Source organism: Coregonus lavaretus, assembly GCF_964263955.1.
Source record: "Coregonus lavaretus genome assembly, chromosome: 1".
NCBI lineage: Eukaryota > Metazoa > Chordata > Actinopteri > Salmoniformes > Salmonidae > Coregonus > Coregonus lavaretus.
The window spans coordinates 49,723,903-49,748,066 of NC_139988.1; the positions used below are offsets into that span (position 1 = coordinate 49,723,903).

Genomic DNA, 24,164 nt, shown 5'->3' on the forward strand with positions numbered 1-24,164 from the left:
TCTAGGGCAATTTATAAAGCTGTTTGAGGACCTTATTACTGATGAATGTGTTTGTTTTTTATGACCGTGTTTTCTTTCTGCTTGCTATTTGTATTTATATTTTGATGTGTGTATTTCTGTAATTTCGGTAATTCAGGGCTCATCTGTAAAACAGACCTTGGTCTCAATATGATTCCCTGATAAAATAAAGGTTAAATAGAAAAGAAGTTCAACTCTGCGGTCTTAGTGACAGGACAAGTGTGCAGTTAGACCCTCCCCTCACTCACTCAGGCCAGCATTCCACTGTGTAAGCAGACACAAGTCTCTCACCCCCCTCCTATCTTCTCCTTTCCCACCTTCTCTCTCTCTCTCTCTCTCTCTCTCTCTCTCTCTCTCTCTCTCTCTCTCTCTCTCTCTCTCTCTCTCTCTCTCTCTCTCTCTCTCTCTCTCTCTCTCTCTCTCTCTCTCTCTCTCTCTCTCTCTCTCTCTCTCTCTCTCTCTCTCTCTCTCTCTCTCTCTCTCTCTCTCTCTCTCTCTCTCTCTCTCTCTCTCTCTCTCTCTCTCTCTCTCTCTCTCTCTCTCTCTCTCTCTCTCTCTCTCTCTCTCTCTCTCTCTCTCTCTCTCTCTCTCTCTCTCTCTCTCTCTCTCTCTCTCTCTCTCTCTCTCTCTCTCTCTCTCTCTCTCTCTCTCTCTCTCTCTCTCTCTCTCTCTCTCTCTCTCTCTCTCTCTCTCTCTCTCAGCTCCCCCAGCCTGCAACCCTATCAGCAGTGCTTATGCTCAGAGTGGGTGTGGGCATGTGTGGGTGTCAGTGAGAAAGTGTGTGTTTGTGTGCCCAGGTGCCAGAGTAGTGGGCTGAGAGAAGTCAGCTCTAGGACATTATAGCTGAAGGAGAGTGGACAGAGCTCTCTGAGGGGGCCCTGACAACAATGGAGCAAACGCCTTGAGGGCCCCCCCAGAAAGACAGACAAACGGACGGAAACACTAAAAAGGGGAACGTATCATACAATAATGGTGTCAGAAGAGGTTATAATCACCTTGTCCGGTGGAGCACCATGGGGCTTTCGTCTCCAGGGGGGCGTGGAGCATCAGAAACCACTTCAGGTGGCCAAGGTATGGCTTCAGTGAAAGATAGGATGGTAAAACTGTTACAAGGGACAGGGGATACAGTAATAGGGACATTCTGAATAATTGCAGACAAAATGGTGGGTGTTCATTTTTTTCTATGACAGTGCATTCTATGATATATTGAGTCTGGAATTAGTGTGATATAAAGGGTTGTGAATGTGGTTTGGATGGAATATTGGCTGCCACCATTGGCAGGGGCCGAAAGACCTGAGCATGAGTCATGTGTCTGTTCTGGAATTAGTCATGTGCAGACATTGGAGTGATTGATAGAGCTGTTGAACTTTAAACTTCTACTGCTTGGAATGTAACCATTAAAAATAATTCTATAGTAAGTACTGTAGTATTCTATAGTAAACTGTAGTATTCTTTCATGTGGGTATGTAGCAACCCCTCTCACCCTCCCATGTGGTATGTTATTTTCTTTAATCACCTTTCATATCAGTAGTCATAGATCTTGGGTGTGTAAGAAATAGTGTGTTTCTAGGCAGACATAATTTCATGCTATGTGGATTTTGATCATGAATCTCTAATGACATGAGAAAAAATATCTAGCTATAAAATACACATGTTGGACAGATCAGGGTCATCATTTGCAGAAGGTCATCATTGGCACTCGTTTCTGAGTGGCTGGTTCTCAGTCAGTCACTACACATATTCATAAGGATATCCAGTTCATCAAAGTTGTCATAGATACTGTACATACAGCATATTAGTTCACAGTTCAGGAAGGTTTTACACCAAAGTATTTCTGTTGGATCTATTCTCTGTTCATCTGAATATAAGTCATTTTTCTGGATAGGTTATTTTAGTAAATACAGTACACACACACACACACACACACACACACACACACACACACACACACACACACACACACTGAAACCACATTTACAGAGTGTTAACTGAGAATAATTGCTTTTCAACCTGGCTATTCTGGGTTGAGGGATGGCTCACCAAGGTGTGTGTTTCAGCCTAGTGAAGGTTGTATTCTTTGCCAGTGCTAGTTGATAAAGGGCTAAAGAGCCCCTCCAAAACAAAGACAAAATACTCTATCCTCACACACATCAATGTAACCCTTGATGTATCAAGTTTCTACCAGAGTAAAAGGTTCTTATATGTCAGGGGTATTCAACTCTTACCCTACGAGGTCCGGAGCCTGTCGGTTTTCTGTTCTACCTGATAATTAATTGCACACACCTGGTGTCCCAGGTCTAAATCAGTCCCTGATTAGAGGGGAACAATGAAAAAATGCAGTGGAACTGGCTTCGAGGTCCAGAGTTGAGTTTGAGGGTATTTAGGTCATGTAGCTTCAACATGTACACACTCTTTAAATCTCATAGGTTGCATCAACACGACGACCGTACCCTACTTCCTGAATTGCATAATAGAGAACAACATTACTAGTAGAGCCCTTAGAATAATGGTCCCTCAAAAATAGTAGATCATAATCCAACATGGAGGTGACTTGCGCAGTTGCGTAGGAGCGTAGGACATCAGCTCACCTTATCTGAACAGACAGCTGTGTCTATGGCGGCCAATCTAAAACCATAAGACCCCTGACCTCAGAAAAGGAGGCAGCATAATCATGTTAAGTGTGTGTGTGTGTGTACATGTGAATATGCATGTGTGTGTGTTTTGATACAGGGGCAGCAGCCAGGAGCTAAGACCACAAGGTGACTGATAGACTTATTAATGTACCCGTCTTCAAGTAGCAACACAAAGTCAGGGCCACTTTGACAGGGTTAGCTAACTGGGACCTGTGATTTAATTACGGGCCTAAAATGTCAGCCCTGAATATTCTTATAGTGATTAATTGGGTTGAACCCTGTATACCCTGCCTCAGATCCAAACAATGAACACATGCACACTATTTGCAGCCATAACATATTCAATATGCAGATGTATTCAGTATCATATCCTAGAATAACCTCTAGGGGTTTAGAATAAATACATTCCTCTGCAATATGCTAAGTACTACATAACTTACATGTACACAGTATAACAGCATAGGACTGGCAAGGTGCTGCCTATGGGTTGACCCTGTACACAAATAGAGGGAGAGTGCATGGGGGAGGAGAGGTGCTGGCTGGCATTTCCCTGATAAAGTGGGTAAGAGGGCTTCACTTCTGCCACAGCTTGTGGGCAATGTCTGCTGCACGTCCAAGCTGTCAGGGCAAGTCATGAAGACTAGACATCAAGAGCGGCTTTGTCATGTTCTTCATACAATATCACTTTTCAGAAAAAGGGAGAGACGACAGAGATAAATAGTCAGAGAGGGAGAGTGATCGTTAGAGAAAGAGATCGTTAGAGAGAGAGCATCGTATTGGGTGCTGTTGGCAGTCTTATATTGAATACTGTGGGTGATATTTTGTCTCTCTGCTGGTGTAGGTGCGTAAGCGCAGTAAGGCGTGCAGGGCAGGACTGCGGGAGGGTGATGAGCTGGTGTCCATCAACAGCCAGCCTTGTGGAGGTCTGTCCCATGCCCAGGCCATGACCATAATCGACAGCTCCCCAGGAATACTACACATCCGGGTCAAGAGGTCAGAGAGCAATTACAATCACCATTGATGTGTACACCTGTCTGTCAAGTAACCCTGCTGTTAACATATTGTTTTACCTGCTATGTTAGCATTAAGTGCTACTCCATCATTACGTTTTACTCCATCATTAAGTGCTACTCCATCATTAAGTGCTACTCCATCATTAAGTGCTACGCAAATAGGATAAGCCAGAGCAGTATGACCAACAATAGTTAAGTAACCGTGTTGTGAATTTGCTCCCACAGGGCGCCGGCAGGCTTCCAGTCCGTGGTGCTGTTGACCCGCGCCCCGTCACCCCGTATCGACAAAGAGTACCGAGCCACCCTGCGTGCCATGTCCCCCTCCTCCAGATCCCACCACACAGCTGCTGTCAGGGAGGTCCCCCATGGCAGGTGCTCCCTCCTGTCCCCCATGGTGCGCAGAGGCCTCACCTCGCCCCCAGGCAGCGAGGCCTACTACGGGGAGACAGACAGTGACGCAGACGTGGCGGCCAACGAGAGGCAGAGGAAGCAGAAGCACAGAAGTCCCAGCAACTTACCCGGAAAAGCCTCCGGTAGAGCCTCCCCAGAAGGAGGGGAGACCTCAGAGTTTAGCGGCTATGACAGTGCTCCAGATGCCCGGGTCTACCCAGGACTCCAGGGCCACGGGTTACTGGATGGCAGAGGAGGGGGAGAGGGCCTGCCGGGGGTGGCCCGAAGGGAAGTGATCTACCAGCCCCCTCCAAGGATATGGTCCTCCCAGACCTCCACAGAGACATCCTCCATCATCTCCTCAGTTGAGGACCAGGTCTCAGGGCAGGACAGAGTGGTGGAGGACAGTGGATTCCAGGAGCCCTCCAACATGGTCCCACTGGTGTCCCCCGAGAGGGCCAAGGAGGCCATGCAGCTAAGCTCCCGCAGGCAGCTGGTGCCCATGGTGGGGCCCATAGACACCCCTCTGGACGAGGAGCTCAGTGTCACCTACATGGACAAGGCCAAGCAAGCCAGTAAGTATCCTAATCATGACCCGCAGGGTGATATGGGATGTATTACTGTACAAAGAATTAGTCATGTAATGGCTAGTTGAGGCTGGCACTGCATATTGTGAGTTATTTAAGTTATTTAAATTGACATTGTCCTCTCAGGTAAACGCAGAGTATTCCTCATGAGACAGCATTAGTCTGCATGGGGCCCTTTTAAGAGGACAGAGGCGGTCCCTTCTACTTAGAACAGGGGCTATATTTGTCCCCTGGTTCAGTTGTCCGATAACCCGAGCACTGCATGCATGAACAGGGAAAAGCATCTCCATGCAGCTGCTATCTGATATCAAGTAGCAGAGTAGTTCTCCCCCATCTCACTTTCCCTCTCTGACCAACTTTACACATCACTCTGTCCTTCTCCTCCACTATATTCCCCTCTCATGTTCATGTCTTGCTACATCTCGCTAAGACTGAAATAAAAAGAAAGGGTACATTTAAGAAAAACATACATATTTTTATGTACAGTTGAAGTCGGAAGTTTACATATACCTTAGCCAAATACATTTAAACTCAGTTTTTCACAATTCCTGATATTTAATCCTAGTAAAAATTCCCTGTCTTAGGTCAGTTAGGATCACCACTTTATTTTAAGAATGTGAAATGTCAGAATAATAGTAGAGAGAATTATTTATTTAAGCTTTTTTTTCATTCATCACATTCCCAGTGGGTCAGAAATTTACACACACTCAATTAGTATTTGGTAGCATTGCCTTTAAATTGTTTAACTTGAGTCAAACGTTTCGGGTAGCCTTCCACAAGCTTCCCACAATAAGTTGGGTGAATTTTGGCCCATTCCTCCTGACAGAGCTGGTGTAACTGAGTCAGGTTTGCAGGCCTCCTTGCTCTCACATGCTTTTTCAGTTCTGCCCACAAATGTTCTATAGGATTGAGGTTTACATTTTAGTCATTTAGCAGACACTCTTATCCAGAGCGACTTACAGTTAGTGAATACATATTTGTTTTATACTGGCCCCCCATGGGAATCGAACCCACAAACCCTCTATCAACTGAGCTACATCCCTGCCGGCCATTCCCTCCCCTACCCTGGGCCAATTGTGCGCCGCCCATGAGTCTCCCGGTCACGGCCGGCTGCGACAGAGCCTGGATTCGAACCAGGATCTCTAGTGGCACAGTTAGCACTGCGATGCAGTGCCTTAGACCACTGCGCCACTCAGCGTGCTTTGTGATGGCCACTCCAATACCTTGACTTTGTTGTCCTTAAGCCATTTTGCCACAACTTTGGAGGTATGCTTGGGGTCATTGTCCATTTGGAAGACCAATTTGCGACCAAGCTTTAACTTCCTGACTGATGTCTTGAGATGTTGCTTCAATATATCCACATAATTTTCCTTCCTCATGATGCCATCTATTTTGTGAAGTGAACCAGTCCCTCCTGCAGCAAAGCACCCCCACAGCATGATGCTGCCACCCCGTGCTTCACGGTTGGGATGGTGTTCTTCGGCTTGCAAGCCTTCCCCTTTTTCCTCCAAACATAACGATGGTCATTATGGCCAAACAGTTCTATTTTTGTTTAATCAGACCAGAGGACATTTCTCTAAAAAGTACGATCTTTGTCCCCATGTGCAGTTGCAAACCGTAGTCTGGCTTTTTTATGGTGGTTTTGGAGCAGTGGCTGCTTCCTTGCTGAGCAGCCTTTCAGGTTATGTCGATATAGGACTCATTTTACTGTGGATATAGATACTTTTGTACCAGTTTCCTCCAGCATCTTCACAAGGTCCTTTGCTGTTGTTCTGGGATTGATTTGCACTTTTCGCACCATAGTACGTTCATCTCTAGGAGACAGAACGCGTCTCCTTCCTGAGCGGTATGATGGCTGTGTGGTCCCATGGTGTTTATACTTGCGTACTATTGTTTGTACAGATGAACGTGGTACCTTCATGCGTTTGGAAATTGCTCCCAATGATGAACCAGACTTGTGGAGGTCTACAATTTGTTTTCTGAGGTCTTGGCTGATTTATTTGGATTTTCCAATGATGTCAAGCAAAGAGGCACTGAGTTTGAAGGTAGGCCTTGAAATACATCCACAGGTACACCTCCAATTGACTCAAATTATGTCAATTAGCCTATCAGAAGCTTCTAAAGCCATGACATAATTTTCTGGAATTTTCCAAGCTGTTTAAAGGCACAGTCAACTTAGTGTATGTAAACTTCTGACCCACTGGAATTGTGATACAGTGAATTATAAGTGAAATAATCTGTCTGTAAACAATTGTTGGAAAAATTACTTGTGTCATGCATAAAGTAGATGTCCTAACCGACTTGCCAAAACTATAGTTTGTTAACAATAAATTTGTGGAGTGGTTGAAAAGCAAGTTTTAATGACTCCAACCTAAGTGTATGTAAACTTCCGACTTCAACTGTATAATGTATATGTACTGTATATGTAAGACACATTTAAAACAGCGTAAACAAAAGATGATAACATTCCATTCATACACGTGAATATACAAAATACACACACATGTGCTGTCTTTGGCCGGATGGTTAGGCACCAATACACTAATAGCTAATGATAGTGAGGCTGAGTGTCCTCTGCTCTGATCAGTCTGTCAGACAGCTGATGTATGGACCAGTGACCTGGGCTAACAGCTGAAGAATGCATGTTTGTGTATCAGCGATGAAGAGGTTTGCTGTGGGATGACGTTCCACGACGGATGTTTCAGATGCTCCACTTAGTGCAAAGGAACACAGAAATTGATGGTTTTAAGATAAGGCCAATAATGGATCAGTAAAATTAATAAATTATGTTGGTGTGAGAAAGCAACTACAACTTATCAGTCACAGAAATGGTTAAACTCATATTGAAAAGCCACCTAAAGCAGGATCACATAAGTAGTTTTCCATATTTGAATTGTAATCTTTGAGTTTATCAAGCAATAACGATCCCTAGACAGATGGACTAGATGGCAGATTAAAGGGAAATTCCATATATACAAATATTTTATTTGTTACAATAACAGAGAATCTCTGTTATCTACAGTAGGGTATGTGATCATGTCATACTTTATGTCAATAATAAACTCCTGACCAAGTACATATATACAGTGGGGAAAAAAAGTATTTAGTCAGCCACCAATTGTGCAAGTTCTCCCACTTAAAAAGATGAGAGAGGCCTGTAATTTTCATCATAGGTACACGTCAACTATGACAGACAAATTGAGAAATAAAATCCAGAAAATCACATTGTAGGATTTTTAATGAATTTATTTGCAAATTATGGTGGAAAATAAGTATTTGGTCACCTACAAACAAGCAAGATTTCTGGCTCTCACAGACCTGTAACTTCTTCTTTAAGAGGCTCCTCTGTCCTCCACTCGTTACCTGTATTAATGGCACCTGTTTGAACTTGTTATCAGTATAAAAGACACCTGTCCACAACCTCAAACAGTCACACTCCAAACTCCACTATGGCCAAGACCAAAGAGCTGTCAAAGGACACCAGAAACAAAATTGTAGACCTGCACCAGGCTGGGAAGACTGAATCTGCAATAGGTAAGCAGCTTGGTTTGAAGAAATCAACTGTGGGAGCAATTATTAGGAAATGGAAGACATACAAGACCACTGATAATCTCCCTCGATCTGGGGCTCCACGCAAGATCTCACCCCGTGGGGTCAAAATGATCACAGGAACGGTGAGCAAAAATCCCAGAACCACACGGGGGGACCTAGTGAATGACCTGCAGAGAGCTGGGACCAAAGTAACAAAGCCTACCATCAGTAACACACTACGCCGCCAGGGACTCAAATCCTGCAGTGCCAGACGTGTCCCCCTGCTTAAGCCAGTACATGTCCAGGCCCATCTGAAGTTTGCTAGAGTGCATTTGGATGATCCAGAAGAGGATTGGGAGAATGTCATATGGTCAGATGAAACCAAAATAGAACTTTTTGGTAAAAACTCAACTCGTCATGTTTGGAGGACAAAGAATGCTGAGTTGCATCCAAAGAACACCATACCTACTGTGAAGCATGGGGGTGGAAACATCATGCTTTGGGGCTGTTTTTCTGCAAAGGGACCAGGACAACTGATCTGTGTAAAGGAAAGAATGAATGGGGCCATGTATCGTGAGATTTTGAGTGAAAACCTCCTTCCATCAGCAAGGGCATTGAAGATGAAACGTGGCTGGGTCTTTCAGCATGACAATGATCCCAAACACACCGCCCGGGCAACGAAGGAGTGGCTTCGTAAGAAGCATTTCAAGGTCCTGGAGTGGCCTAGCCAGTCTCCAGATCTCAACCCCATAGAAAATCTTTGGAGGGAGTTGAAAGTCCGTGTTGCCCAGTGACAGCCCCAAAACATCACTACTCTAGAGGAGATCTGCATGGAGGAATGGGCCAAAATACCAGCTACAGTGTGTGAAAACCTTGTGAAGACTTACAGAAAACGTTTGACCTGTGTCGTTGCCAACAAAGGGTATATAACAAAGTATTGAGAAACTTTTGTTATTGACCAAATACTTATTTTCCACCATAATTTGCAAATAAATTCATTAAAAATCCTACAATGTGATTTTTTGGAGAAAAAAAATCTCATTTTGTCTGTCATAGTTGACGTTTACCTATGATGAAAATTACAGGCCTCTCTCATCTTTTTAAGTGGGAGAACTTGCACAATTGGTGGCTGACTAAATACTTTTTTCCCCCACTGTACAAAAGACTTACAACATGCCCACCTGTCAGTTATAAACTCCAGGACAGGGAGGGCTGAGGCTATTCGAAGATGTTGCTGTTTTAAGAAGTTAAAGAAATAAACTGCCATAAATCCCTGAGTGTCCCTAATTAGAGGTTCACTGTCACATGTCCTGTTAAGGGACACTGCCGGTGACAAATTAAATAACAACTCCTTACATAGTTGAGGACATTGGGATCATAGATTTAGCCTCCCTACGCTAATTAAAACCATAACAAATTAGTGGAAATGTACAACCTCTGCCTACAAGATGGGACTTTCCGTTAACTCTTTATGCTATTTGGTGAAGTTAGTAGCTGGGAACTTGGGATTTCTCCTTTATCTTGTGTTATGATGAGTTTCTTGGGTATCAAATAATCAAGGATGCAAGAATATAGTTAGACACTTTGTAGACAGTTAATGCAAATGTTTAATGATCGGTACCGGGTTCGTTACAACAATGACCAGAGCTTTGCCCTTGGTGTTACGAACTAACTTGAACAGAGAAGACACTCTACCTTATATACCTTCTGTTACCCTCTTCTTGGCATACATCTAGTAAGTCTCCATGGGCACTCCCAGTCTTTGATGTTCATCACCCTTACCCCAAGTCAGTATCCTGTCCATCAATCATGCTATCCTAAACATCACTAATCTACCTTGACATAAGTAATGTACACTTTCTGTCTCCTAACCACTTATCTAGTAACTCTAACCTGTTCCCCACGATACTATGACATGACATCATTACACTATAAAAAACATCATATCACCTTGGTTAATGTGAAAAGCCTGTGGCTTGCCAGTCATTTTTCCGGAGGTGCTCTGGTAGCATGTTAGAAGATGGATGCTTGTTAAAGACTCTCCCTGCTGTTTTTAGAACCTGATGTCACGCTGAGTTCTCCATTTAAAGGTTAAATCTGGTCGTTCATCACTGGTTAAAAAAAATCCCCCTTTACTGTTGCCAATGCATCAATGTCCACCCTATAAAATACTATCCCGTGATCTTTTTGTGTATATTATGTTAGATTCAGTTCCAATTTAAGTTAATCAGTTCAGATGAATTATAACTCCTATTCAAGAATTGAAAATAAGTTTCATCCAGAACTTTTCAAAAAATGTATCGACTGGATTGAAATGAAAATTACCCCAACCAAGATAACATAGAAACAGTAATGGCATTTCTACAGACATACCCACCCTAAAAAATGCTCTCTGACACCTACAGAACTGAACCGGGGTGACACGGCTCAAGATAAAAAGGTGAAGGAGGCCAGAACCAAGTGCCGCTCCATCGCCTCCCTTCTGACAGACGCCCCCAACCCCCACTCCAAGGGTGTGCTGATGTTCAAGAAGCGCAGGCAGCGCTCCAAGAAGTACACGCTGACCAGCTTCGGCAGTGTGGACGAAGACATGCAGCACAATTCCCAGGAGGAAGATGGTCTCTTCCCAGGAAGCGAGTCGGAGTTTGATGAGGATGGCTTCTCAGCCGCCCCCGACACCACCTGGGACAGTGACTACCTAGATGCGCTGGAGAAGAGGGCGACCGCAGGGGGGGAGCGAGGGGACGGGGCAGAAGATGCCCCCAGTCCCGGCCTGAGTGACATCTCTGGGAAGGGCGCCCAGCTGTTTGAGCAGCAGAGGAAGAGGGCGGCCGAGCACGCCAAGAAGGTGGCTGCCGCCCAACCTCAGACAAGGACCCAATCACCGAACCAACTACAGATCCAGGAGCAGCCTCAGCCATATACACAGAGCCAGCCCCAGGCAGAAACACAACCACAGATGTACCAGCCTCAGCAGCCTACAGCACCACCGCCCCCTGTAGCCTTCCAGGAGGAGGCTCGGTCTGTGGCAGAGAGGCCTATGGCACCGGCCCCAGCTGCTCCTACTGCCTACAGCATGGCTAATGGAGACGTAGCCTACTCTGCAGTGAGCATGGCTAGCATGGTGATGTCACCCCTGACTGTGGCACCCAAACCAATCACCACCCAAGTGTCTATCTTAACCACTCACATACCTCCGCCCCAAACACCGCTGCCAGAACTCTCCTCCAGCTCTGTGCTCAACAGAACAGCCCGCCCCTTCAACCCAGGGTTTGTGACCAACCGAGCCGCCACCGCTCCTGTTGTGTTCCGCCCCGTCATCACCAAAAGGGCCCCGCGTCCGGCGACCTCTGTGTCTATTGTAGGACCTCCCTTCTCTTCCTCATCAGAGCTGCCTCCAAGTGGTAATCCCTCCTTCTCTCCCCCGTCCTCTGTGTCCAGAGGACCCTTCTCCACCTCCTCCTCAGCATCGGCCATTCATCCCCGTCCTGCCTTCTCTGTGGAGAACCTGGCAGAACCACCCATGTCCTCTGTTCCACAGGCTTCCTTCATAGCCATACGTCCACCCCCAGCACAATTTTCAGGTGGCCCCATACCCCCACCTCCAGTATCATTTGCCAATGTACCCTCAATTCCACCTCCATCACCATTCTCAGGTGCACCCATACCCCAGCCTCAAGTTTCTGTTGCCCAGATGTTCCAAGCTTCTGTCTCAGTTGTTCCACTCCCACCCCCCACAACCCCAACACCTATACCCAGATCCCCCATATCCAAGGTCCCACCTCCCCCTGGTGGTCGTACCGGCATCCTCCAGGAGGCTCGTCGGCGCAGCGGTAGGAGGCCCATGTTCGGAGTCCCTGGTGAGAAGAAGAATTCTCCCAACCCTGACCTGCTGAACATGGTGCAGAACCTGGATGACAGGCCCCGCTACGGAAGCTACTCAGAGAGTATGATGGCCTTTGAGTCAGGCGCTGAGGAAGACCAGGGTGCTGAAGCCTGCCAGGGAAGGATGCCTCCACCGGTGGCCCCCAAACCCCGGGTCATCCACGAGGCCCCCCAGATCCCCCAGGAAGAGGGCAAGGGGGCTCAGCTGTTTGCCCGCAGGCAGAGCTGCATGGACCAGTATGTGGTAGACACTCCACAGGAGACCGCCTACCAGCAGGAGGTCACCCACCCAGGGGCCAAGCCCCAGGATGCTCCCAACCCCAATATCATCTCACAGTGGAAGTTATCCCCCAACATCCGCGCCCCCCCGCCTATTGGCTACAACCCTCTGCTGGCCCCCTCCTGTCCTGTGGGGCCACAGAGAGATACCAGCAGGTCTGACAGGGGGGGCTGGGGAGGCAAAGGAGGGATCGCCTTTCAGAGGGAGGGAATCAAAGCTCTGGATTTCATGAGAAGGCAGCCTTACCAGCTCAACTCAGCTATGTTCGGGGGTAGTGTTGCCAACCTGTCGGCGATGCCCTCCTACCAGGACCAGAGACAGCAGCAGGGAGGGTACACTACTATGGTGGGCAGCACCATGACCCCTCCCAGACAGATCCCAGTCAAGGCGGCCCGTGTGTATGAGATCAAGCGCTTCTCCACACCCACGCCCATGTCAGCCCCGAGCCTGGCCCCCACCGTGATCGCTCCTCGCTCAGCCACAACACTGGGAGAGCGCCTGACCCGCTCTGACATGATCTCCCCAACCCCTGCTCCTCTCTCCTCACCCCCTGCCCCTGTCTTTGCCCCAGCTCCTATCTCTGCCCCACATCCCGTCCTTGCTCCTACCTATTCAGGGGGCCTGCCCGGGCTGCCCAGAATCAATGCCACCCTTGTCCCTAACCCCATCCCCATCCCCTACCCAGAACCCTATCCTGGAGTGTCCTGCAGTTGGCTCCAAGGAGCCAAGCAGTTTCAGAGTGCCCCTGAGCTTAGTTTCCTTGCTAACCTCCCCACTCCCCTAAGGGCAAATGCCATGCAGGCACCCAAACCCCGCTTCATCGCCACCAAGGTGGGCGTCCAGCCGTGTGTGTGGAGACCAGATGCCATGTGATCGGGATTGGGAGACCCTGTCTGTTACTAAGAGAACTGGACACATCTCAGCCCCATAAAAAAATATCTGCAAAACATCAAGTAATAAGGTGGTCAAATACTGATCAATGAGCTTGTTCAGTACCCAACAAAAATGTTTTTACGAATGTGTTAAGTGTGTTTGATTGTAATGATTTGAAACCCTCACTAAATGAATGGTTGATTGCTGAAACTCAGAAATGTGTTTCCATGCATTTGATTATTTTCAACCCTTTTGTTTGTGCAATAGAAGTAATTTGCTAACAACGTCACTAAGAACTAGCCTCGTACGAACCATCCTGATCTCGCAAGACCAGGATGGTTCATATGAGGTTAACTAAGTACTATAATAAACTTTAAATCATAGTCATCCATGTGATTGCAGTCATAGCTTGCTTGTCACACATGCTGTTGCTGAAATGCATTTGTCTGGTTTGTCTGTTAAATCATTGTCTATCAGGACATTTTAAGGAATTTGGTCCAGTCATGTTACACATACACAGTAAGTAGTATACACACTGTCCTGGAGGAGGTTTGTGTAAGGCTTATCTTTCTACACAGTCAGCTAAATACTGTTTAAATAGCCATGGGAGTGAGAGAGCCTGTACTGAATGATTATTTGAAACTTGAAATGTTGACATGTAGGATTTCTTTAAAAAATTGCAACAGGAGGATCGCTGAGGCCCTGTGTCTTCCCTCTCTCTGACGAGCGGACAGAGGAGGGAGAGGTGAGGCTAACACAGGGGGGTCAGAGGTCCACTGATTCAATGTGAGCACCATCAGATGAGTGCCAAGCACCATGATGCTTCACTCAGAGGAAACCACTGACATGACTCTCTTATGACATCTGGACTCTCCAACAGAGGTCATTGCTCAGTTTTCATTGGACAATGGCTAGGTCTAATATTTAATGGATCTAGGGCTGGGGCTCCCTTCCAGTCTGCTGAAACCCACCTGGGAAGATGAGAGGAGGGAGAAGTTCTGTTAGACCTCTCTACATCCTGAGTGTTTGTGTTGGTGGTCAGATCCCTGGCTCCCAGTGGTCAGTGAGAAATGCTATCTGTTTTGGCGGTGCTTGTAGTCAACAGGTGTCTTGCGATCCTGTCACTGCCTATTTGCAGAGCTGATCAGACAGCAAACCGAACTGGATGAACACATCAACCTAGCCCTTCCCAGACTAGTGTGCCCTTTCTGGATGTCTGGTGTCCATGTCACCGCTCACGTTGTATTAAAACAAATGACACTAATGATGGATGTGTATTTTTTATTTATTGTGACTGAAGTGTTAAAAACATGAGAGGGGCTGTGGATATGGAAGCAGCAGGGACATATGGTCCCTGCCAAATTATTTAAAGGGGTGTCGGTTATAAACCCAGAGTCAAGGTTCTCACTGGCATTTAGAGGAGGGGAGATATGTCAAAGTGCGCCATGAGAGAGAAACTTTGGATATTTGTCAAGGACTTCCCACAGCCTTTAGAAATGAGAAGAAAGTGACTAGGAAAGCCTGGGTTCTGAGGCCTAGTGAGGGAGGAGGGTAGAGCGAGAAGAGGGACAACACCATTGGTGCCTCTGAGACATGGAGGTGATCAGGTAGTGTATAAAATGGGAGAGATGACAGAGAATGAACCCAATCATGAATGGGACCATAACCGTTCATATTCTTCTAACCCTGAAAACAGCTGATGGTAATTAACTGCAAACATATACAGGCTTTTGGATATGGATATGACCCCCATTCACTGACAGGGTTCATGACTCTCACCTTTCTGATGGTGGTAAATGGTTGTTATTTTTTGTTGTTTTTCTAATTTACAAATCTAATTTAACCTAACTTAGGCTATCTGTTGTGTTTATGTTATTAAAGGTTTTAATGTATGTGATATATTGTGCATATGTGTAAAAATACAATAATTGACTTATAATTTGAGTGTGAAAATGTCTGTTAATGAAGCCGCAATAAAGGAGGGCAGAAAGAGCTTTTCACTGACTGAGATATGTGCCATTTTTAGAGGAATAAAACTGAAACATTTCTCCAATTGTCTGAATCTTCTGATTCCACACTGCCCCCTGTCGTTCACTGTATGACACTGCAATGATCAGATAGCCACTATTATTGTACTACAGAAAACCAGTCTAGAACAGGGATAAAAAGCTACATGCAAACACAATGCCATTGTTTCCCCAAAATAACACATTTTTCTATAGATAGATAGATAGATAGATAGATAGAAAAATCTATCTATCTATCTATCTATCTATCTATCTATCTATCTATCTATCTATCTATCTATCTATCTATCTATCTATCTATCTATCTATATATCTATCTATCTATCTATCTATCTATCTATCTATCTATCTATCTATCTATCTATCTATCTATCTATCTATCTATCTATCTATCTATCTGTCTGTCTGTCTGTCTGTCTGTCTGTCTGTCTGTCTGTCTGTCTGTCTGTCTGTCTGTCTGTCTGTCTGTCTGTCTGTCTGTCTGTCTGTCTGTCTATTTTAGTAATCTAGGACAATACCCATGTGATATTCAAAACATTTACAGTAAACCTAATTATAACACAGATTATACCATCCACAGCCAGAAAATGGTCTTTAAATTGTTAAAGGTAGCCTAACAAATATGCAGCTACCTACCAACTGAATATAATTAAGACAAGAATTCAAGTCAATATCAGTTCCAAGAAGCCACTTCAGAATCAGACTTTTCCTTGAATGCCTGGGTGGGAAATAGGTTAGGCCTACTGTATGGAAGTGTAAAATAGTGGATAATTGGTAGTCTTGTCCCTATGGTCTTGTCAGGGGGTGCGAAGCATCAGTCCTCTAACAATCCGTGGTGGTGAGTACAGGCCTTCCATACAATGTAACTTAACTTGTAAATAAACAATGTTACAATTTGCGACCTTAATCCAACACCTAGTGAACTCGTCAACAAGTTTGGACCTCTTGATATAATGGTTAAGGTGTTGGCTGGACAGTCACTGGATCCAGGTTCAAGTCCCTGTCGGGGCAACCCCCTGAATTCGCTACATTGGTGTAAGAAGTGGGATGGTCATCGGAGAGGTGTGTGCACGTGTGGGACTTGGTATAGAGAAGCGGGGGGACACGCTCTCCCAAAGGAAGGGGGTAATGTAGCAACCTTAATCCAACACCTAGCAACTTTGTCAAGAGTTTTGGACCTCTTTGCATAACGGTTAAGGTGTTGGCTTGACAGTCGCTGGACCTGGGTTTGAAACCTGGTCGGGGCTACCCCCCGAATTCGCTATAATATTGATTATATTAGGCAATAGAACATATAGGCAGGCATGTAACTTACATTTGTATAGGTCATGACCCCCCCCCCCCCCCCCATTATTAGTTATCTTGTTATTGTTTGTTGTTAGTTGTTATTAGTCCCATCCTTCAATTCCATTCAACACCTCCCATTTATCTTTTAACACCATCCATATAGGATTTCTATTTGCCATATATATTTCAACAGTACTGTGATGTCTTACAAAAGTTCTGAACCTTTCTATTCTCATTGTTTCTACAGATTGTGAATTGAAAATAAACATTTTTGCTAATAGGATTATTATGTTATTGATCGATTGACTATGACTTTTCAGATCACCCAGTAGTGCTATCTGCAGGGTTAGCTCCAGGTAAATATTGCAATCCTTTAGCCATTCCTGGACCTGTGTCCAAAAACAAGCTACAAATGGACAGTACCAAAACAAATGATCTAATGATTCTGTCTCTTCGCAGCAAAATCTGCAGAGCTGGGAAGATTGTATCCCCCATATAAATAACATTCTATTGGTAGCAAGAATTTTATATAATACTTTAAATTGAAAGATTCTAAGTTTTGAATCCGATGTCGTTTTGCGTATCAGTTCATAAACACTATGCCATGGGATCGGTATGTCAAAAATCTCTTCCCAACTATTTTGCAGTCTACAGTATATGGGACGGCTGTCAATCCTTTGGTCCTTAAATGAAACTGATATACCTTTTTATTTATTACAGTTTTCCTTAACCAATTATGTTCTTTAATGCAAGGCCGACAGACAAGTTCCTTACTTTCTCCTCCTTCCACTTTCCTCTTCCATTTTTGCGGTAAGGTTGCAATTATTTGGTTGTAATTTTGGGTAGAGCAGACATTTCCATATGTTTTTGTTAGCTGCATGTGCGACATAACTCCACCAGTCCTACCGATGATATAATTTACAAAGATTATACCTTTTTTAAACATTTTGTCAAAAAAAAAGTTTTTTTGTCAATTAGTATATTTGAGTTTAACCACAATATTTGTTGCATTATTTGTTCTGTCGTTTCTGGAGGATTAAATTGAAATTGCAACCAACTTTCTATGGCTTGTTTTAGAAATAGTGATATCTGGGAGATGATTTCCTTTTCAAATTACTGAAAGTGAGTGGTTGTAATCTGAATAAAGGGGAAAAGGCCATTCTTGAACATTGGGTGAGTCAATCTTACTAATTTGCTAGAGAACCAGTTCAGATTTAAGTATAACTTTTGTATGACTGAAGCTTTTAGTGATAGGTCTAATGCTTTAATATTTAATCATTTCTGTCCTCCGAATTCATATTCATTATATAAATAGGCCCGTTTAATTTTGTCTGGCTTGCCGTTCCAAATAAAATGGAATATTTTTTTCTCATATAATTTAAAAAACTGTTCGCTAGACGTAGGCAAGACCATAAGCAAATAGGTAAACTGGGATAATACTAAAGAGTTAATCAGGGTGATTTTTCAAATTGATTTTTCAAATTGACAGGCACCCACCTTTCCATGGTAGCAAGATCTTATCTATTTTTGCTAACTTTCTATTATAATTTATTGAAGTGAGATCATTTATTTCCTTTAGGATATGTATTCCGAGTATATCCACATCACCATCAGACCATTTTATTGGTAAACTACATGGCAATGAAAAATTGTATATTTTATTGATCCAATACGTAATATAGTACATTTGTCATAATTTGGTTGTAATACAGAGAGGTTAGGAAATGTATCTAGATCCTCTATGAGGCTGTGGAGTGATTCTAGTTGTGGATTTAAAAGAAAACTTGAATCATCATTGTACAATGACACCTTTGTTTTTAAGCCCTGGATTTCTAATCCCCTGATATTCTTGTTGGATCTGATTTTAATAGCTAACATCTCGATGGCCACAATAAATAGATATGCCGAAATTGGACAACCTTGTTTCACTCCTCTTGACAGTTTAAAACTTTCTGAGAAATAGCCATTATTTACTATTTTACACCTAGGGTTACTATACATGATTTTGATCCATTTTATAAGAGATTCACCAAAATTGAAATGCTCCAGGCATTTATATATAAACCCCAGTCGTACTTTATCAAATGCCTTTTCGAAGTCTGCTATGAATAGCAGGCCTGGTTTCTCCGATTTTCCATAATGTTCTATTGTTTCCAATACTTGCCTTATATTATCTCCAATGAATCTTCATTGTAAAAAACCTGTCTGATTAGAATGAATAATATCCGACAATACCTTTTTAATTCTATGCGCTATACATTTTGCTAGAATTTTTGCATCACAACACTGAAGTGTAAGGGGCCTCCAATTTTTTAAATGGAGAAACACTCAATATCTCCTCTCTTTCTCTCTCTCCTCTCTCTTCTTAACAAACTCTCAAAACTCTGAGCTAACTTGGAGGAAATAAAATATGACAGTCAAATTTAACATGGTCAATTCATAAGCACGATTAAGAATATAGAAAATTATATATTTTGAAAGCCAAAATTGTGGGGGGATAGCATTCATCATGTTTATGCAACCTTATAATCACCTTTTGAATACTTCCAGAACCAATAGAAATTGGTCCACCGTAGTCTTCATTAATATGGGTGCATGTGACATTGCACAGCAGTAAACTGGTTTATTTCTCCTTGATTGCATTTTTCTTCTTGATTTCAATATGGAAGGGAAAAGGTACTGGTGTTTGTATGTACCGTTTCTTGAAGAGTAAAAGGCTAAATTATTAATTAAATGTGAATAATTGTGTTACTCTTATACCATATTGTTGTGTAACAATAGTAGCAGTTCATTTAATTGGGGGAGGTGAGGGGGCATGGGGGGGCACAGTATGTAGGTGTCCTGGAGGGCAAACTACCAGCCCTCCAGGACACCGATAGCACCCGATATCACAGGAAGGCCAAAAATATCATTTGTATTTGTATTTATTAGGGATCCCCATTAGCTGCTGCCAAGGCAGCAGCTACTCTTCCTGGACATCAACCACCCGAGCCACTGCCTGTTCACCCTGCTATCATCCAGAAGGCGAGGTCAGTACAGGTGCATCAAAGCTGGGACAGAGAGAATGAAAAACAGCTTCTATCTCAAGGTCATCACTAGCACATTAGAGGCGATACATTCATTGAACTGGATAAGATATACTGTGTGTGTTTTACTGGAGCTGTTCAAATTGGAATGATGGATAAAAATGCTTCATGGGAGTTGCACAGATCCTATTGGAGGAGCTGGACCTCTCTAGCACAGTGATTGGCTGGTACAAACTGTTTCCCCCTTCCTCTTTGGTGGACCCTACATTAGCCTCGCTCACACGGCGGGCGTCCCAGACATCCCTGGACAGCTCTGGACAGCTCATTAGAGGCTGCTGCTACCTATTGAAATCACTGGCCACTTTAAAAAATTGAACACTAGTCACTTTAATAATGTTTACATATCTTGCATTACTCATCTCATATGTATATACTATATTCTATAATATTCTACTGTATCTTAGTCCATGCCGCTCTGTCATTGCTTGTCCATATATGTATATATTCTTAAATTCCATTCCTTACTTAGATTTGTGTGTATTGGGTATATGTTGTGAATTTGTTAGATATTACTTGTTAGATATTACTGCACTGTCGGAGCTAGAAGCACAAGCATTTCGCTACACCCGCAATAACATCTGCTAAACACGTGTATGTGACAAATACAATTTGATTTGATTTGATTTGATTTTATGTTCCCCCCACAGGAGGATGGTGGCACCTTAATTGGGAAGGATGGGTTTGTGCTTATGGCTGGAGTGGAATAGGTTGAATGGTATGAAATACATCAAATACATGGTTTGATGCCATTCCATTTGCTCCGTTGTAGCCATTATTATGAGCCGTCCTCCCCAGCAGCCTCCACTGGACTTCCCCCATGATGAAAGGGGGGCATGACTGAAAAAGTTTGGGAAGTACTGATCTAGCTGATTAGCACAAATACAGATGGGCAACCACATGCTTCAGCCTATTTATTCATAGCCAGTATTCTGCATCAGTTAGGCTACAGGTGATAATGCTCATGAGATTGGAAGATTGGGAGTTTGGTCCCCGCCCAAGTCATTCCAAACACAAAACAAAATGTATTGCTCTCAATTGCTTTGCACAAATTTGTTTACATCTCTGTTAGTGAGCACTTCACCTTTGCCAAGATAATCCATCCACCTGACAGGTGTGGCATATCAAGAAGCTGATTAAACAGCATGATCATTACACAGGTTCACCTTTTGCTCAGGACACAAAAAGGCCACTCTGAAATGTGCAGCTTTGTCACAGAACACAATGCCACAGATGTCTCAAGTTTTGAGGGAGAGTGCAATTGGCATGCTGACTGCAGGAATGTCCACCAGAGCTGTTGCCAGAGAATTTAATGTTAATTTCTCTACCATAAGCCACCTCCAACGTTGTGTTAGAGAATTTGGCAGTACGTCCAACCAGCTTCACAACCGCAGACCATGTGTAACCACGCCAGCCCAGGACCTCCACACCCGGCTTCTTCACCTGCGGGACGGTCTGAAACGAACCACCCGGACAGCTGATGAAACTGTGGGTTTGCACAACAAGAGAATTCCTGCACAAACTGTTCACTAACCGTCTCAGGGAAGCTTATCTGTGGGCGAGCGGTTTGCTGATGTCAACGTTGTGAAAAGAGTGCCCCATGGTGGCGGTGGGGTTATGGTATGAGCAGGCATAAGCTACAGACATCTAACATAATTGCATTTTATCAATGGCAATTTAAATGCACAGAGATATCGTGACGAGATCCTGAGGCCCATTGTCGTGCCATTCATCCGCCGCCATCACCTCATGTTTCAGCATGACAATGCAAGGCCCCATGTCGCAAGGATCTGTACACAATTCCTGGAAGCTGAAAATGTTCCAGTTCTTCCATGGTTGGCATACTCACCACACATGTCACCCATTGAGCCTGTTTGGGATACGACAGCGTGTTTCCAAGTTCCTGCCATATCCAGCAACTTCGCACAGCCAAGGGGAATGAGACAACATTCCACAGGCCACAATCAACAGCCTGATCAACTTTATGCGAAGGAGATGTGTTGCACTGTGTGAGGTAAATGGTGGTCACACCAGATACTGACTGGTTTTCTGATCCATGCCCTTTTCTAAGATATCTGTGACCAACAGATGCATATCTGTATTCTCAGTCATGTGAAATCCATAGATTAGGGCCTAATGAATTCATTTCAATTGATTGATTTCCTTATATGAACTGTAACTCAGTAAAATATTTGAAATTGTTGCATGTTGCATTTATATTTCTGTTTAGTGTATATCTGGTCAATCCAGGGCCGGCTTAATGCAGGGGCTTACCGGGGCTGAAGCCCCTGTGCCCAGGCCCGTGGGGGGCCCAAGAGGCAGCAGAAATATCTACAACAAAAAATATATACATACACTACCGGTCAAAAGTTTTAGAACACCTACTCATTCAAGGGTTTTCTTTATTTTTACTATTTTCTACATTGTAGAATAATAGTGAAGACATCAAAACTATGAAATAACCCATATGGAATCATGTAGTAACAAAAAAAGTGTTAAATCAAAATATATTTTATATTTTAGATTCTTCAAAGTAGCCACCCTTTGCCTTGATGACAGCTTTGCACACGCTTGGCATTCTCTCAACCAGCTTCATGAGGAATGCTTTTCCAACAGTCTTGAAGTAGTTCCCACATATGCTGAGCACTTGTTGCCTGCTTTCCCTTCACTCTGCGGTCCGACTCATCCCAAACCATCTCAATTTGGTTGAAGTCAGGTCATCTGATGCAGCATTCCATCACTCTCCTTCTTGGTAAAATAGCCCTTACACAGCCTGGAGGTGTGTTGGGTCATTGTCTTGTTGAAAAACAAATGATAGTCCCACTAAGCCCAAACCAGATGGGATGGTGTATCGCTGCAGAATGCTGTGGTAGCCATGCTGGTTAAGTGTGCCTTGAATTCTAAATAAATCACAGACAGTGTCACCAGCAAAGCACCCCCACACCATAACACCTCCTCCTCCATGCTTTATGGTGGGAAATACACATGCGGAGATCATCCGTTCACCCACACCGCGTCTCACAAAGACATGGCGGTTGGAACCAAAAATCTCAAATTTGGACTTATCAGACCAAAGGACAAATCTCCACTGGTCTAAGGTCCATTGCTCGTGTTTCTTGGCCCAAGCAAGTCTCTTCTTCTCATTGGTGTCCTTTAGTAGTGGTTTCTTTGCAACAATCCGGAAAATGTCAAGAACTTTGAAGGTTTCTTCAAGTGCAGTCGCAAAAAACATCAAGCGCTATGATGAAACTGGCTCTCATGAGGACCGCGACAGGAATGGAAGACCCATAGTTACCTCTGCTGCAGAGGATAAGTTCATTAGAGTTACCAGACTCAGAAATTAATTACAGCCCAAATAAATGCTTCACAGAGTTCAAGTCACAGACACCCTTGAAAAACCCTTGAATGAGTAGCTGTTCTAAAACCTTTGACCGGTAGTGTATATTAAGGAAATGTATACTGTATATTTTATATACAGTATACAGTGTATATTATATATGTGGTATATATTTTAGATTTTTTCACTGCAACCGCCAACCACAGGAAGACTCAGGAGCCCGCTCTCAATGAGTGTAGACAGCCTGCTTCTGCCTCTCTGCTAATCATCATATGGGGGGAGAAGAGGATGTAGGGGCCCACGTGGGTAACTGGAGCTCCCTGCCTTGATTGAGTAACTGATAATAATAATAATAATAATAATAATAATAATAATAATAATAATAATAATAATAAGAAGAAGAAGAAGAAGAAGAAGAAGAAGAAGAAGAAGAAGAAGAAGAAGAAGAAGAAGAAGAAGAAGAAGAAGAAGAAGAAGAATAAATAAATGTGACTGGTCAATTGTGGGAGTCAGGGGCTGGACCTAAGCCTGTATGGGTCCCAAGAGGCAAAAATATATAATAATTCTGTTCTTAAAAAAAAGAAATATCCAACCACAGGAGCCCACTCTCAATGTTCAAAACACACCAGAGAGCATAATTTAGCCACATAATTTAGCCATGATTTCTTAATCCGGCCCTGGGTCCATCTCTTATTTCCCCAATATGTAAACTAGTGAATGCACATACAGAGAACAGTGAAATCCTAACAACCATTCACCACATGATGGTGGTATTGGATATATTTTCAACTCATTCTGAAACCCAACAACTCAGAGGGTTCTACAAACCCATGTGGTTTCTATGCTACAAACATACAGTCTGGTGGAGCATTTAGCTGGCATCTTTTCAAATTGCAAACTTGCCATCTGTATATAGGGCTGTGGAAAGTATTTATGGCTGCTCAACTCTCTCATTTTTACATTGCAGTCAGAATGCAATTAAATGAGGAAATTGTATAACAGTAGCATTACAGTAGTAGCCTATATCTGTGACTGATAAACCAAGGCTAAAATATTGAGTCCAGAAAAACACATAACTGAGTCCAATGCAGAGGGTGAGGTTTTGAGATAAAATGAGAATAATGGGAAATAAATAAGGGATATCCATTCTCACCTGGGAAATCCACCGGGAGTGTGTAATACAATATATCATGCCAGCAGTTTATGTTTGTGATTAATGG

General features: G+C 43.7%; 1 protein-coding gene across 1 annotated transcript; it reads left to right on the forward strand.

Annotated features, from left to right (window-relative positions):
• Nucleotides 1-987: 987 nt before the first annotated feature.
• LOC311128847 (synaptopodin 2-like protein) lies at nt 988-13,210 on the forward strand (the record flags this gene model as incomplete). Its single annotated transcript, XM_084161068.1, has 4 exons — nt 988-1,089; nt 3,493-3,644; nt 3,890-4,629; nt 10,578-13,210. 4 exons carry the CDS (start codon nt 988-990, stop codon nt 13,208-13,210), a joined length of 3,627 nt encoding a protein of 1,208 aa, XP_084017194.1.
• Nucleotides 13,211-24,164: the final 10,954 nt, after the last annotated feature.